This window comes from Heteronotia binoei, unplaced genomic scaffold (genome assembly GCF_032191835.1).
Source record: "Heteronotia binoei isolate CCM8104 ecotype False Entrance Well unplaced genomic scaffold, APGP_CSIRO_Hbin_v1 ptg000728l, whole genome shotgun sequence".
In the NCBI taxonomy this organism is placed as follows: Eukaryota; Metazoa; Chordata; class Lepidosauria; order Squamata; family Gekkonidae; genus Heteronotia; species Heteronotia binoei.
Window position 1 is genome coordinate 687703 of NW_026800078.1, and position 13031 is coordinate 700733.

At 51.9% G+C, this 13031-nt stretch overlaps 1 protein-coding gene and 1 non-coding gene across 2 annotated transcripts in view; one reads left to right on the forward strand and one right to left on the reverse strand.

Moving 5' to 3' along the window:
- Positions 1 to 4045: 4045 nt before the first annotated feature.
- Positions 4046 to 13031, forward strand: part of LOC132590781 (glycylpeptide N-tetradecanoyltransferase 1-like) — a gene marked incomplete at its 3' end in the record, with an annotated part of 39704 nt that continues 30718 nt past the window's right edge. Inside the window, exon 1 of the mRNA XM_060263703.1 lies at positions 4046 to 4241. Within this exon, the coding sequence (XP_060119686.1) occupies positions 4135 to 4241 (107 nt within the window). The remainder of the gene's footprint in view (positions 4242 to 13031) is intronic.
- TRNAA-GGC (transfer RNA alanine (anticodon GGC)) lies at positions 5949 to 6021 on the reverse strand. The gene has a single exon. It is a non-coding gene; the product is annotated as a tRNA-Ala (tRNA).

Sequence of the window (13031 nt, forward strand, 5' to 3'; positions counted from 1 at the left end):
ACCAGGCAGTAGGTGACACAAAAGATCTCTGCTTGAGGCCCTGGAGGATTTGAACACGTTTCCCAGGTCTTCTGCCAACACTTTTAACCAGTATAGCACATGATTGGCTGTAGTTCTTCACCAGCAAAGGGCAGGACTCCACACATGGTCAGAGGCCTGGACATACCTTGCCAGAGCAGGGCTCTGAAGCTGAGGCATGCTCCAGCCCCCTATAATATATGCAAACCTCTCTCTCCCTCTCAATCAGGGCAACGTCCATATACCTCTCCACCCTCATTCCATTTTTGGCCATCAAGTCGCAGCTGAACCCTCATGGGGCTGCCAAAGCAAAAGACAAGCAGAGGTGGTTTGCCACTGCCAGCCTCTGTGTAGCGACCCTGGATTTCCTTGCTCCCATCCAAGAAGTATACCGTTTTCGCACACAGCTCACCTCGCAGTCACAATCCTGTTCCCTCAGCAGCGTCCGGTCGGATTTCGCACCATCTGCGCCAGAGTTACAGGAAGCGCTGCAGCTTTTGCGTAGCAAACGTAAACCGCTAAAACCCAGTTTACGTTTGCTACGCAGAAGCTGCGGCACTTCCTGTAACTCCGGCGCAGATGGTGGGAAATCCGACCGGACGCTGCGGAGGGAACAGGATTGTGACTGCGAGGTAAGCTGTGTGCGAAAACGGTAGTACTAACCAAGTACTAACCAGGCCGCCAAGAGAGAGAGAGAAAGACCTCCTGGTCGAGGCTCTCTTCGGACATGCACAGCGGTTGGGGCGCGTGTGGAGAAGCGATCTGGAGCACAAAAGCCTAAGGGGCTGCATCAGCATCCTTTCCTTGCAGCATCATGGCAAGGGCATAGGGTTGCCATGTCCAATTCAAGAAATATCTGGGGACTTTGGGGTTAGAGCCAGGAGACTTCGGGGGTGGAGCCAGAAGCAAGGTTATGACAAGCATAATTGAACTCCAAAGGGAGTTCTGGCCACCACATTTATAGGGACTCTGTGTGTTGTATAATCCCCAGGTCAAGGCAGGAGATCCCCTGGTATGGAGGCCCTCCCCCGCTTCAGGGTAATCAATCACAAAGCTGGGGGGGGGGGAGGAAATGTCTGCTGGTCACCCCATTTTTCCCTATGTCGATCGATTCCCATAGGGTATAATGGTGAATTGATCCATGGGTATCTGGGGAGGCTTTTTTTTAAGGTAGAGGCACCAGAGCCTCTCCCCAAAATACCCTCAAAGTTTCAAAAACGCTGGACCAGGGGGTCCAATTCTAAGAGCCTCAAAAGAAGGTTCCCCTATCCGTCATTATTTCCAATGGAGGGAAGGCATCTAAAAGGTGTGTGGCCCCTTTAAATGTGACGGACAAAACTCCCTGTGGACTTCAATTATGCTAGCTCCTGGCTCCACCCCCAATGTCTTGCTCCTGGCTCCACCCCAATGTCTCCTGGCTCCACCCAATGTCTCCTGGTTCCACCCCCAATATCTCCTGGCTCCACCCCAATGTCTCCTGGCTCCACCCCCAATGCATCCTGGCTCCACCCCCAATGTCTCCTGGCTCCACCCCCAATGTCTTGCTCCTGGCTCCACGCCCAATGTCTCCTGCCTCCACCCCCAAAGCATCCTGGCTCCACCCCAATGTCTCCTGCCTCCACCCCCAAAGCATCCTGGCTCCACCCCAATGTCTCCTGCCTCCACCCCCAAAGCATCCTGGCTCCACCCCAATGTCTCCTGCCTCCACCCCCAAAGCATCCTGGCTCCACGCCCAATGTCTCCTGCCTCCACCCCCAAAGCATCCTGGCTCCACCCCAATGTCTCCTGCCTCCACCCCCAAAGCATCCTGGCTCCACCCCAATGTCTCCTGCCTCCACCCCCAAAGCATCCTGGCTCCACCCCAATGTCTCCTGCCTCCACCCCCAAAGCATCCTGGCTCCACCCCAATGTCTCCTGCCTCCACCCCCAAAGCATCCTGGCTCCACCCCAATGTCTCCTGGCTCCACCCCAATGTCTTGCTCCTGGCTCCACCTCCAATGCATCCTGGCTCCACCCCCAAAGTCCCCAGGTATTTCTTGAACTGGACTTGGCAACCATATGCTCTCTTCATGATGCTACGAGGAAAGGCCGTTGCTGACGCATCCTCTTAGGCTTTTGCGCGCCAAACCGCTTCTCCGCACGTGCCCCGACCACTGCGCATGTCCGGAGAGGGCGTCGACCGGGAGGCCTTTCTCTCTTGCGGGCGTCCCTGCTCCCCTCCTCCTCCACGCCCCGCCCTTCGTCATGGGGGGGACTCTCCTGGCCTACCCAAGCCCCCCCCCTCAACCGCCGCGCCAAGACCCCCCGGCTCACCCTCCGGCGCTGCCGCCGCCTCCCGCGCAGCCTCTCTCGAGCTTTCCTCGGTCCACGTTCTCTTGCTTCCGATTGGAGGGAAGAGGTCACGCGGGGCAAATCTACCCAATGGCGACTGCCGGCACCCGGAAGCTAATCCGCGGCCTTGAAGCCGGAGTGACGAAGGGCAGGAAGCGGGAGGGGCGGGGAGTGAGCAGAAACGCGGAGCTGCAACGAGGTGCATCCCTCGGTGCAAAAGCACGAATCCCAAAATTAAAAGTCTTGTTTGTTGTCACACCTTTATTAAGACCTGACCAAGTGGCAGAAAGCAATGTGCCAGCCAGCCGCTGATATAGCTGGAGATGGGTGGCGGCAGAAAAGAGCAAGAGTTAGCTCAGGTCTTGAACACAGATGAGTTAACTCAGGTCTTGAATTCAGCAGGAGCTCACAGGAGCAGAGCTCCTGAACCTTTCTGATGCCCCCCCTCCTCCTCTTCCTCCCCATCTACCTACCTTGCCCATTGAATAGTAGGTGTGGCTGCATAACAATCCCTGGATTAGGAGAGCAGGCAGCCAGCCAGCCACCAGGAGCTTTGCCGCACCCCCAGCAGGCCTCATTAACCCCTGTGCCACCCTTTCTCCACTTCTTATGTGATTTTGGGTGGCTTGCTGGCTTTTTGATTGGGGGTGGCAGCCAAGGAGAGCCCCAGGTGAGTGAGGCCTGCTTGGACTGGCTGGATCTCAGTCAGTAGGGTTGCCAATCCCCAGGTGGGGGCAGGGGATCCCCCGGTTTGGAGACCCTCCCCCCACTTCAGGGTCATCAGAAAGCGGGGGGAGGGGAGGGAAATGTCTGCTGGGAACTCTTATTATTCCCTATGGAGATTTATTCCCATAGAAAATCATGGAGAATTGATCCGTGGGCATCTGGGGGCTCTGGAGGGACTGTTTTTTGGGGTAGAGACACCAAAATTTCAGTATAACATCTAGTGCCTCTCCCCAAAATACCCCCCCCCCCAAGTTTCAAAAAGATTGGACCAGGGGGTCCAATTCTATGAGCCCCAAAAGAAGGTGCCCCTATCCTTCATTATTTCCTATGGAAGGAAGGAATTTAAAAGGTGTGCCGTCCCTTTAAATGTGATGGCCAGAACTCCCTTTGGAGTTCAATTATGCTTGTCACAGCCTTGATCTTGGCTCCACCCCTTATGTCTCCTGGCTCCACCCCCAAAGTCCCCAGATATTTCTTGGCTTGGATTTGGCAACCCTACTAGTCAGCCCAAGCAGGCCTCGCTCGCCTGGGGCTCTCCTTTCTTGTGTTAGGTTGCTTTTAGCTGGTGGGGAGCAGCATACGCTAATGAGTTGTGCTAATAAGATCCACCACCTATTTTTCTACAAAACAACCCCTGAGTTAACTGAAGGAGGTTAGGACTGGGTCACACAGGTGTGCCCGACAAAATTGTAGTTTAATGAACAGTGCCTGTACTTGACAAGCAAAATAAAACTCTGTTGTTCTTAAATGTGCCACAGAACTCAAGTTTTGTTCTACAAAAAAAAATGTAATTTCCAGTCCACTGTCGCACTTTACCTGGGCAGGTAGGCGTGGTTAACCAGGTTGGAAACGTCAACTCCCACTATGACACCGTAAAGTCCCGCCCTGCCTCGCTATTGGAACTGCTCCTCCCCCGCCCCGCCCACATCACTCCCTATTGGTTCGGCGAGGGTTGCCTGCCGCCGTAAAAGAAAACTACGCGTCCCAGGGAAACTCGCGGTCCGAGCGTCTCCCGCAGTGCGCACGCGCGGCAGCCGGCAAGGCTTTCCCGTTGCTAAGATGGCGGACGACAGTGAGACAGCAGTGAAGCAGCCGCCGGGGGAGGAGAGCGTCCACGAGCACTGCAGCGACTGTGAGAACGAGGACGAGCACAGCCACAACCGGGGGTAAGCCGGAGCCCGGGCGTGTGGGTGGGAGCCCCGCCGCTGGCAGACGGGAGCCGCCCTGGGCCGGCTGAGGAGAAGCGCACGTTTCTCCCGCCCATTCCCCCCCCTGCTCCCTTCGTGATTGGTCGAGGGTCCGAGTGTGGCTTTCTGAGTGGTCGGCCGCGATGCCAGTCAAGAAAGCGGGGCAGCTGGGGACCGACCCGTTGCCGGCAGCGGCAGCACCTGGGAAAGCCGCCCTTCGCCCCGGCGTGTCACGAAGGGAGAGGCCTGCCTGGCCGAGGGGGAAGCGAGCTGTGGCTCTTCGGGGGCAGGGGGACGCCTCTCCCTCTGCACATGCTCAGGGGAACCTTTATTCTCCTTAGCCCGTCTGCTGCCGTCGGGAAATTCTGGTGGGAAACCTTCCTGTTTTTATAATAATAATAACATTTTATTTATATCCCGCCCTCCCCGCCAAAGCAGGCTCAGGGTTGCTAACAACATAATCAATCTGTACACATGAAGCTGCCTTATACTGAATCAGACCCTCGGTCCATCAAAGTCAGTATTGTCTACTCAGACTGGCAGCGGCTCTCCAGAGTCTCAAGCTGAGGTTTTTCACATTTATTTGCCTGGACCCTTTTTTGGAGATGCCAGGGACTGAACCTGGGACCTTCTGCTTCCCAAGCAGATGCTCTACCACTGAGCCACAGCCCCATACATGGCTCTCCAGGGTCTCCAGCTGAGGTTTTTCACACCTATTTGCCTGGACCCTTTTTAGTTGGAGATGCCGGGGATTGAACCTGGGACCTTCTGCTTCCCAAGCAGATGCTCTATCACTGAGCCACCGTCCCTCCCCTGCTCTCCAGGGTCTCCAGTTGAGGTTTTTCACATTTATTTGCCTGGACCCTTTTTTGGAGATGCCGGGGATTGAACCTGGGACCTTCTGCTTCCCAAGCAGATGCTCTATCACTGAGCCACCGTCCCTCCCCTGCTCTCCAGGGTCTCCAGTTGAGGTTTTTCACGCCTACTTGCCTGGACCCTTTTTTGGAGATGCCAGGGATTGAACCTGGGACTTTCTGCTTCCCAAGCAGATGCTCTACCACTGAGCCACCATCCCTCCCCTGCTCTCCAGGGTCTCCAGCTGAGGTTTTTCACACCTATTTGCCTGGACCCTTTTTAGTTGGAGATGCCGGGGATTGAACCTGGGACCTTCTGCTTCCCAAGCAGATGCTCTACCTCTGAGCCACAGCCCCATTCATGGCTCTCCAGGGTCTCAAGCTGAGGTTTTTTACACCTATTTGCTTGGACCCTTTTTTAGAGGAGATGGTGGGGATTGAACCTGGGACCTTCTGCTTCCCAAGCAGATGCTCTACCACTGAGCCACAGCCCCATTCATGGCTCTCCAGGGTCTCAAGCTGAGGTTTTTTACACCTATTTGCCTGGACCCTTTTTTAGAGGAGATGGTGGGGATTGAACCTGGGACCTTCTGCTTCCCAAGCAGATGCTCTACCACTGAGCCACAGCCCCATTCATGGCTCTCCAGGGTCTCCAGCTGAGGTTTTTTACACCTATTTGCCTGGAACCTTTTTAGTTGGAGATGCCGGGGATTGAACCTGGGACCTTCTGCTTCCCAAGCAGATGCTCTATCACTGAGCCACCGTCCCTCCCCTGCTCTCCAGGGTCTCCAGTTGAGGTTTTTCACGCCTACTTGCCTGGACCCTTTTTAGTTGGAGATGCCAGGGATTGAACCTGGGACCTTCTGCTTGCCAAGCAGATGCTCTACCACTGAGCCACCATCCCTTCCCTTAGACCTGTGGACATGTATGAACATATGAAGCTACCTTTTACTGAATCAGACTTTCAGTCCATCCAAGTCAGTACTGTCTACTCAAAATTGTAGCGGCTCTCCAGGGTCTCCAGCTGAGGTTTTTCACACCTATTTGCCTGGACCCTTTTTTGGAGATGCCAGGGATTGAACCTGGGACCTTCTGGTTTCCAAACAGATGCTCTACCACTGAACCACAGTCCCTCCCCTTAGACATATGAACAAATGAAGCTGCCTTCTACTGAATCAGACTCTCGGTCCATCCAAGTCAGTCTTGTCTACTCAGACTGGCAGAATCACTTAAGGCGAGTCCCATCAGTCATTCAGTCAGGTAAAGGCCATCCTAAAGAGGATGGTCTTGTAGGCCCTGTGGAACTGTTCAAGGCTCCGCAGGGCCCACACTTCCTCCGGGAGCTGGTTCCATAGGTGTGGAGCTGCAATGGAGAAGGCCCGTGTGCGAGTACTCTTTAATTTTGCCTCCTTCGGCCCGGGGATAGTCAGTTGGTTCTTCCCCATTGACCTCAGTGCTCTCTGGGGTTCATATGGGGAGAGACGGTCCTTCAGGTAGGCAGGTCCTCCACCATATAGGGCTTTAAAGGTAATAACCAGCACTTTGTAGCGAACCCGGTATACAACCGGCAGCCAGTGCAGTCCGCGTAGCCCCGGCTGTATGTGCTCCCATTTCGGGAGCCCTAATAACTTTTTCGAGAAGCAATACACAGTTGGTCTGCTTGAAATGCTGGATGGCAGGAAGTTTTAACCTAACTTACCGCACGGGTTTTTTTTGTGAGAATTAAATGGAGAAAGGGAGGGCCCTGGGTTTGTGTGTGCTCCTTGGAGGAAAACAGGAAAGTTTGCTGAACCAGGGCTTGAAGTCTAGCTGTTGTGTTTTGCGCCAGCCAGGGATGGTCTTGAGGGGTTTGGGGGCCCTGGGCGAAAGGCCTCAGGAACCACTGCCTCTGGAGTCGAGGCAAGCGGCAGGCCTTGCCCTGTGTGGGATGGGTGGGCGGTGCTGTTGCTGCTGGAAACCTACATGAGAAGAAGATGATATTGCTGCTCTCTACATGAGATGATATTGGATTTATATCCCACCCTACGCTCTGAATCTCGGTCTCAGAGTGGCTTACAGTCTCCTTTACCTCTTCCCTCCCCAGCAACAGACACCCTGTGAGATAGGTGGGGCTGAGAGAGCTCATACGGAAGCCGCCCTTCCGAGGACAGCTCTGCAAGAGCTACGGCTAACCCAAGGCTATTCCAGCAGCTGCAAGTGGAGGAGTGGGGAATCAAGCCCTGTTCTCCCAGATAAGAGTCCGCCCACTTAACCACTACACCAAACTGGCTCTCAGGTTGTGGAGAGTTGTCACGCCCCGGGCCGCCCCCCTCCCAACATGTGAGGCCTGGGCAGCTGTTTCCCTTGTCCTCTGACTAAGGCTGTACTTGGTATCATCTGCATTTTCTGAGCACTTTAAAGACAAGTCTCAGATACAGCTATGTTTTTGTGACACCCCCCCCCCCCCCCCAATCTAGTTATATACCACTCTTCTGCCTGAAAGCAAGCTTTCAAGGAGGCTCAAAATAAGTGACAGATTTAACGCATTGACTGGTTAAAGGTACTGGAGAAACTGTGGTGTTACATGTCTTCTCCCACATCCTTCAGTGTTACTGATTCTTCGTAACATTTCTCCCCCACCTATTGGTGCAAAGGCTTGTCACTGAGCATGCCAGTTGTCCCCTTCTGTTGGGCCTTTCCCTTGCTTGTAGGGCAGATGAGGGAGCACTGGGGACAGAAATGATGTCAGGTCTATGTTTTTGCCCAGATTTGACATTGACCCATTGTGCAGTGTCATGGCTGCCTCTTGCCACACCCCCTAAGCTGGGGGTGGGGGGCTGCCAGGAGATGGCCTAGTATCTTTGTTTGTACTGTAAGGCAATCAAAATAAAAGAGAAAACCCAAGCAATAATCCTAGCAGAAATGTAAAAACCAAGAATAAAAGCAGAGGTATAACAGAATGATAGTTTAAAAAAAAACCCACCCCAAAGCAAAAGAGGACTTCATTGGTGCCTGAATGTGAACAGGATGGCTATGTACATGCAGAGAATTCCAAAGTCTGAGCACGAAAGCAAGGAAGGTGCTCTCTCTGTGTTAGCAATCTCTTACCTTCAGAAGGTGGGAGAATGCAGATAATGGCCTCCTGGGGAAATCTTCACTGATTGGCAGGTTTGCGCAGGAGTTGAAATTTAAAGCTGTTTCGGGCTTTAAAAATTAGTACCAGCCATTTGGATCGAGCACAGAAATAAACCTGGAAGTCAGAGGGGTTCTTTTTACACCGGGGTGATACGTTCACAGGATCAGTCAACAATCTGGTCCATTGTATTTTGCACCATCTGAATTTTCCAGATGCTTTTTAAAGGCAGCCTTTCATATGGAGTGGTCTGGTAGTCTAGCTTCTTATCACAGGAGCATAGATGCATGTGGCCGAGTTATCTCTCCCCAAGAGGAGTCACAGCTGGAATACCAACTAGTGTTTATGCATTGGGCCAACTGCAAAAATTCACTGTGGCTGCAGAAGAGGTGCTTTCCTTTTCCACATGTGCTGCTTAGCAGCCATACCTGGGTAGCACTGGACCTTCCCCCCTCCCCCCTAGATAGCAGGCTTTTTAGCCAGAGCAGTTTACCCAATTTCTGCTCTCTGTTTTTTTTTTTTTCCCTCACTGGGCAGTATACTTTCCTGGCCACACATCTGGTCAGGCCTTAAAAACATCATGTAGACAGCTCTCCATTCATGGAGATGTATGTGCTGTTATGACAGAGTCATTTGGGAACAGGAGAGGGTTTTGTATTTTCCTCACTCTAGCAGAGAGGAGGAATATCTATCATCCTTGGAATCTTCTAATATAGGGGTGGCATGATGCCCGTCAAGTGTTTTTCAAAAGTAGGGCTTTTACCTAGCAAGGATTCTGATAGGCCTTTGGAAAGTTGATTGGCTTTTCAGATTTTTAAAACCACCACTTTGGTATGAGCTGCCACCACGGCACAAGGGTATTCACCGTGTGGCTAAGCTGTGGAAACTATTTCACGGCCTCACATGGCAGCTGTTGTTGTGGAGGCACCAACCATGTTGTGTCAAGATTCCCACAGGTTAAAAAAGATGGAAGGATGCTGTTTTTCTGAAATAAAAGTGGCTCTTGCACTAAAAGGGTTATTTTTTGTTGGAGTAGTGGACTAGGCCTTGGTGAGATCTCGGTTCAAATTCCTGTTCACAGAAAAACTCAGTAGGTGGCTTTGGGCTCAGTTATGTTCTCCCAGCGTAACTTATCCAACAGCGTTGCTGGGAGAATAAAACAAAAGCGGAGGATTGGGCATGCTGGCCTGATCCAGCACACTTGGATGGGGATAAAAATGAGCACATTTTTTAAAAGTTAGAACATCTCATTCCAGAGAACTTATCACTTCAGAGATGACTGCCACCTTTTCTGTATGAGGTGTTATATGCCTGTTGAGTGGAAGGAGCAATCCCACAGCAAGCAGCTTCTCCTACATGTGACTGTTTCCGGTTGATGGAAACCTCTCATTATTTTTTTGTTGTTCCCTCTAGGCGTTCTGTGCTGCTTAGCAATTTGGAAATTGCTGCCTTTGCCTTTATGATGCCCTCTGAACAAATTCATTTATAAATTTGGCTTGTTTGTGGGAAAGGCAGAACATTTCCTTGGTCATGATGTGATCTGAAATTTGGGGGGGGGGGGGGGGGGGGCTGGGTAACATGTCGGGTAAATGGTCTGCCAATGTGACCAGCTGTCTCTGTATGGTCTTGTCTGCAAATATGATCAAACTACTTGTGTAAATAACAGTAAATCTCCAAAAGTCAGTAGACTTCTTTCTCAGAAAGGTATTTTTGCCAACTTAAAAAAATGAAGATCCCAGCTTAGTTCAGATGTCACATAAACTGCGGTTTAATTAAACGAACGGGCACAAACTGGGGGAAAACTGGTTTGGGTTCAGAATGTGTCACACAACCAGCTGCTCTACTGAACTGGTTTGGGATGGCAGTGGGGCAGCCCCCAGGACCCTAGAGACCCCAAAATCACAAGGCATCTCCAGCTGTCCACAAGTTTGGTGAACACTGGACTTGGGGGAATCTGAGTTATGGACCCCGAAACAAGGTGCTCCCAGGAAAGTGCTTTTGGGGAGAATGTCAGAAATGAGTTCTAGAGTGTATAGAATGAACCCTGAGCAAGCTAGGGGCATCAGACTTGTGACATTCTTCCCTGGTATGCCCCCCAACATGCTCTACGGGTTACCTGCGGGTTGGACTTGGGGAGTGTGAGTTATGGAGACCCAAAAAGGTGCCCCCAGGAAAGTGGTTTTCAGGGAGACATCAGGTGTGTGTGTTCAGGAGTGTTTAGAACAGAGGCACTGGAGTTTGTGGCAGGCCTACCTGGGATGCACACCTACAAGCCCTGATTTGTACTTTCTGGTAAAATGTTGTCAAGGGTGGATTCTAGACCATAGAACAAACAGCATAGGCCATATGTAACCTCATAGAAGGGAGGCATCAAACTTGCTGTGAACCTTTCCAGGATAGACTCCCCCCTCCCCCCCCGGAAGCGTGCAGAAGAGAACCCACCTCCCACTAGTGACCTACACTCCTTTCTCCAGCTGTGACAAATGGGGGGGGGGTGCCCTTTGCAGGTGTTTCCAGAGAACAGTGGTGGCAAGAGGTTGTGCATCTCAGCTCCTCCGGACACAGGCGCAACACACCTGGCACTCCTCCATGCATGGGTCACGCCTCAGGAGTATTTCCATGCGGCGGAGTGTAACTGTGTCCCCACGTCTACGGTTGGAGCAGGTGGGAGGCACAACTGTTCCTGCCATTGGGTTGGGGAGTGTCAGATTGGGGTATACCTTTGGAGGCAGGACCAGCAAGGAGCTGGGAATCATGGGATGTAGAAGGGGAAGATGCGTCATCCCCCCCCCCCCCAAAGTCACAGCCATCACTGTCCTCCCTTCCAAACTTAGGCAGCGCAAACTTAGGCAGCGCAACACTGAAAACTCAAGTGGCTGTTGAGAGCCCCGTGGACATGGATGGGGAAGTGACGCCAAGACCCCTTATGACGTGCTGGAGAAATCCTCTTGGGGGGGAGAGGTCTGTGTTCATTGCCCACGACCACTTGGTTCAGGAGGAAGCGACGGCATCCTCCTGCAGCCACAAACATGACCCCTTCCTTCCCCTCTCATGATGCTGGACACCTGACAAAGCAAACACCCGACCCAACGGCTACCCAGTTGCTGGAAGGGGAGACGGGCGGGGCAGCAGGCAGATAGGCACAGATTGATGTCCGCGCACTGAGGAGAGAAGCAGGTCAGTTGGAGGGAGGTTTCAAACTAGGCACCGAGAGTTGGGCACTAAAATCACCCCGAGTCACTCCCTGAAACCGGAACAAGTCCCCCAAAGCAAACGGGTAAGTGGAGGGATTCAAATGGAAAGCAGCGGGCAGGAAAATAAAGTCAGCGGGCAGTAAAGACCAACACATATCCCAAAACAAAAAAACAACCCAGTGCATGTGTGGGAGGGGCCAGGGGGCTTGGCTTTGCCTTGGATGCCTCTGCATTGCGATTGGGTGTGTGTTTGTTTGTGTTGCTGCAAGGGGTGGGAAAATCAGGATTGAGTTCCTCTTTCACTTAGCATTTCTGTTTAGAGGGATTTTGCTGCTGTCTGCTTCCTTGGTGGTTTCTCTTCCTTTTCCTTTTATTTCACCCCTCCTCCCGCTTTGGGTTGCAGTAAGACAAGCGATTTGATTACGTTTGCAGACCATTCCCCCCCCCCCAAACTTTGGATCACATCATAACCAAGGAAATGGTCTGTCTTTCCCACAAACAAGCCAGACTTACATAAATGAATTTGTTCTGAAGGCATCATAAAGTCAAAGGTAGCAGTGCCTGTCAAACTTTAGAGGGTCCCTATTTTAAAAATTTATTTAGTAGGCTTACATTCCGCCCTTTCCCATAAACTTGCTGGGAAACACCACCCCCACCATTAGCTAGCATTTTCACACCGGGGTTTCTGAATGGGTTTCATTTTCCGAACAGCCCCAAGTCATGATCAGAAGCTGAGAGATTTCGTCTGAGATCACGTGCGTGCCAATGCTGCCTCCTGAGCCGGCCAGAATTTGGTGTGGATTTTCACTCATTGCACTGTTCTCGCCCATTCTAGTGGGTAGTGTGGCCATCCAAATGCAGGTCATTCCACCAGCTGCAGCTTCTTAGGCTATCTCAAGCCATGATCTGAAACTTCTGGTTTGGAGTTGGTTGTTAGCCAGTCAACTGCGGTTCTGCATGCTGAATGAACACGGACATTCTGTCTCATTTCCTGAGTGTCTTTGCTGCAATGCAGATTGGGATACTGGTTGTGTAGCTGCAGGGGAAGAGTGAAGGCAAACCAGGATTTGTACAAATAGTTGTGAACTGAGTCCTGGTATGACAGAACAACCATACTTAAAATAAATCATGCTTTCTTTTCTTTGTCTGAACCGAGCCTGTCTGGCCACCTGATGGCTTTTAAAGATCTCATCCATTCCGATCTTACTTGGGAGTAACTCTGTTTCACCAGCTGCTGTCCAGTTTGCGTCCTGGTGGTCCCTGCTGCTCCTTTGGCAAAGCTCAAAATGTTGGATGGAGGGGAAAGCCCTTCTTCACTAACTTGAGCCAGCTCTTCTTAATCTGATGAGAGACGTTGTTCTTTTTCACCTGCTCCGACAGGTAGCAGAGTTGCTGGTGTAGATTTTCTACTCTCGTTGCCTCACGTTTGCTTAGGACTGAGGGGGTGGGGGGTAGAATCGGTGGTGTGATGTAAGGAGGGAGGAGGAGGAGGAGGAGGGTTGCATCATGAGACTTGTTGTTCTGGAGGCTTGAGCAATAGAACAAAGTTTGATTCCAGTGGCACCTTTAAGACCAACAGAGTGCATATGGAAGCTTATGCCCAGAATAA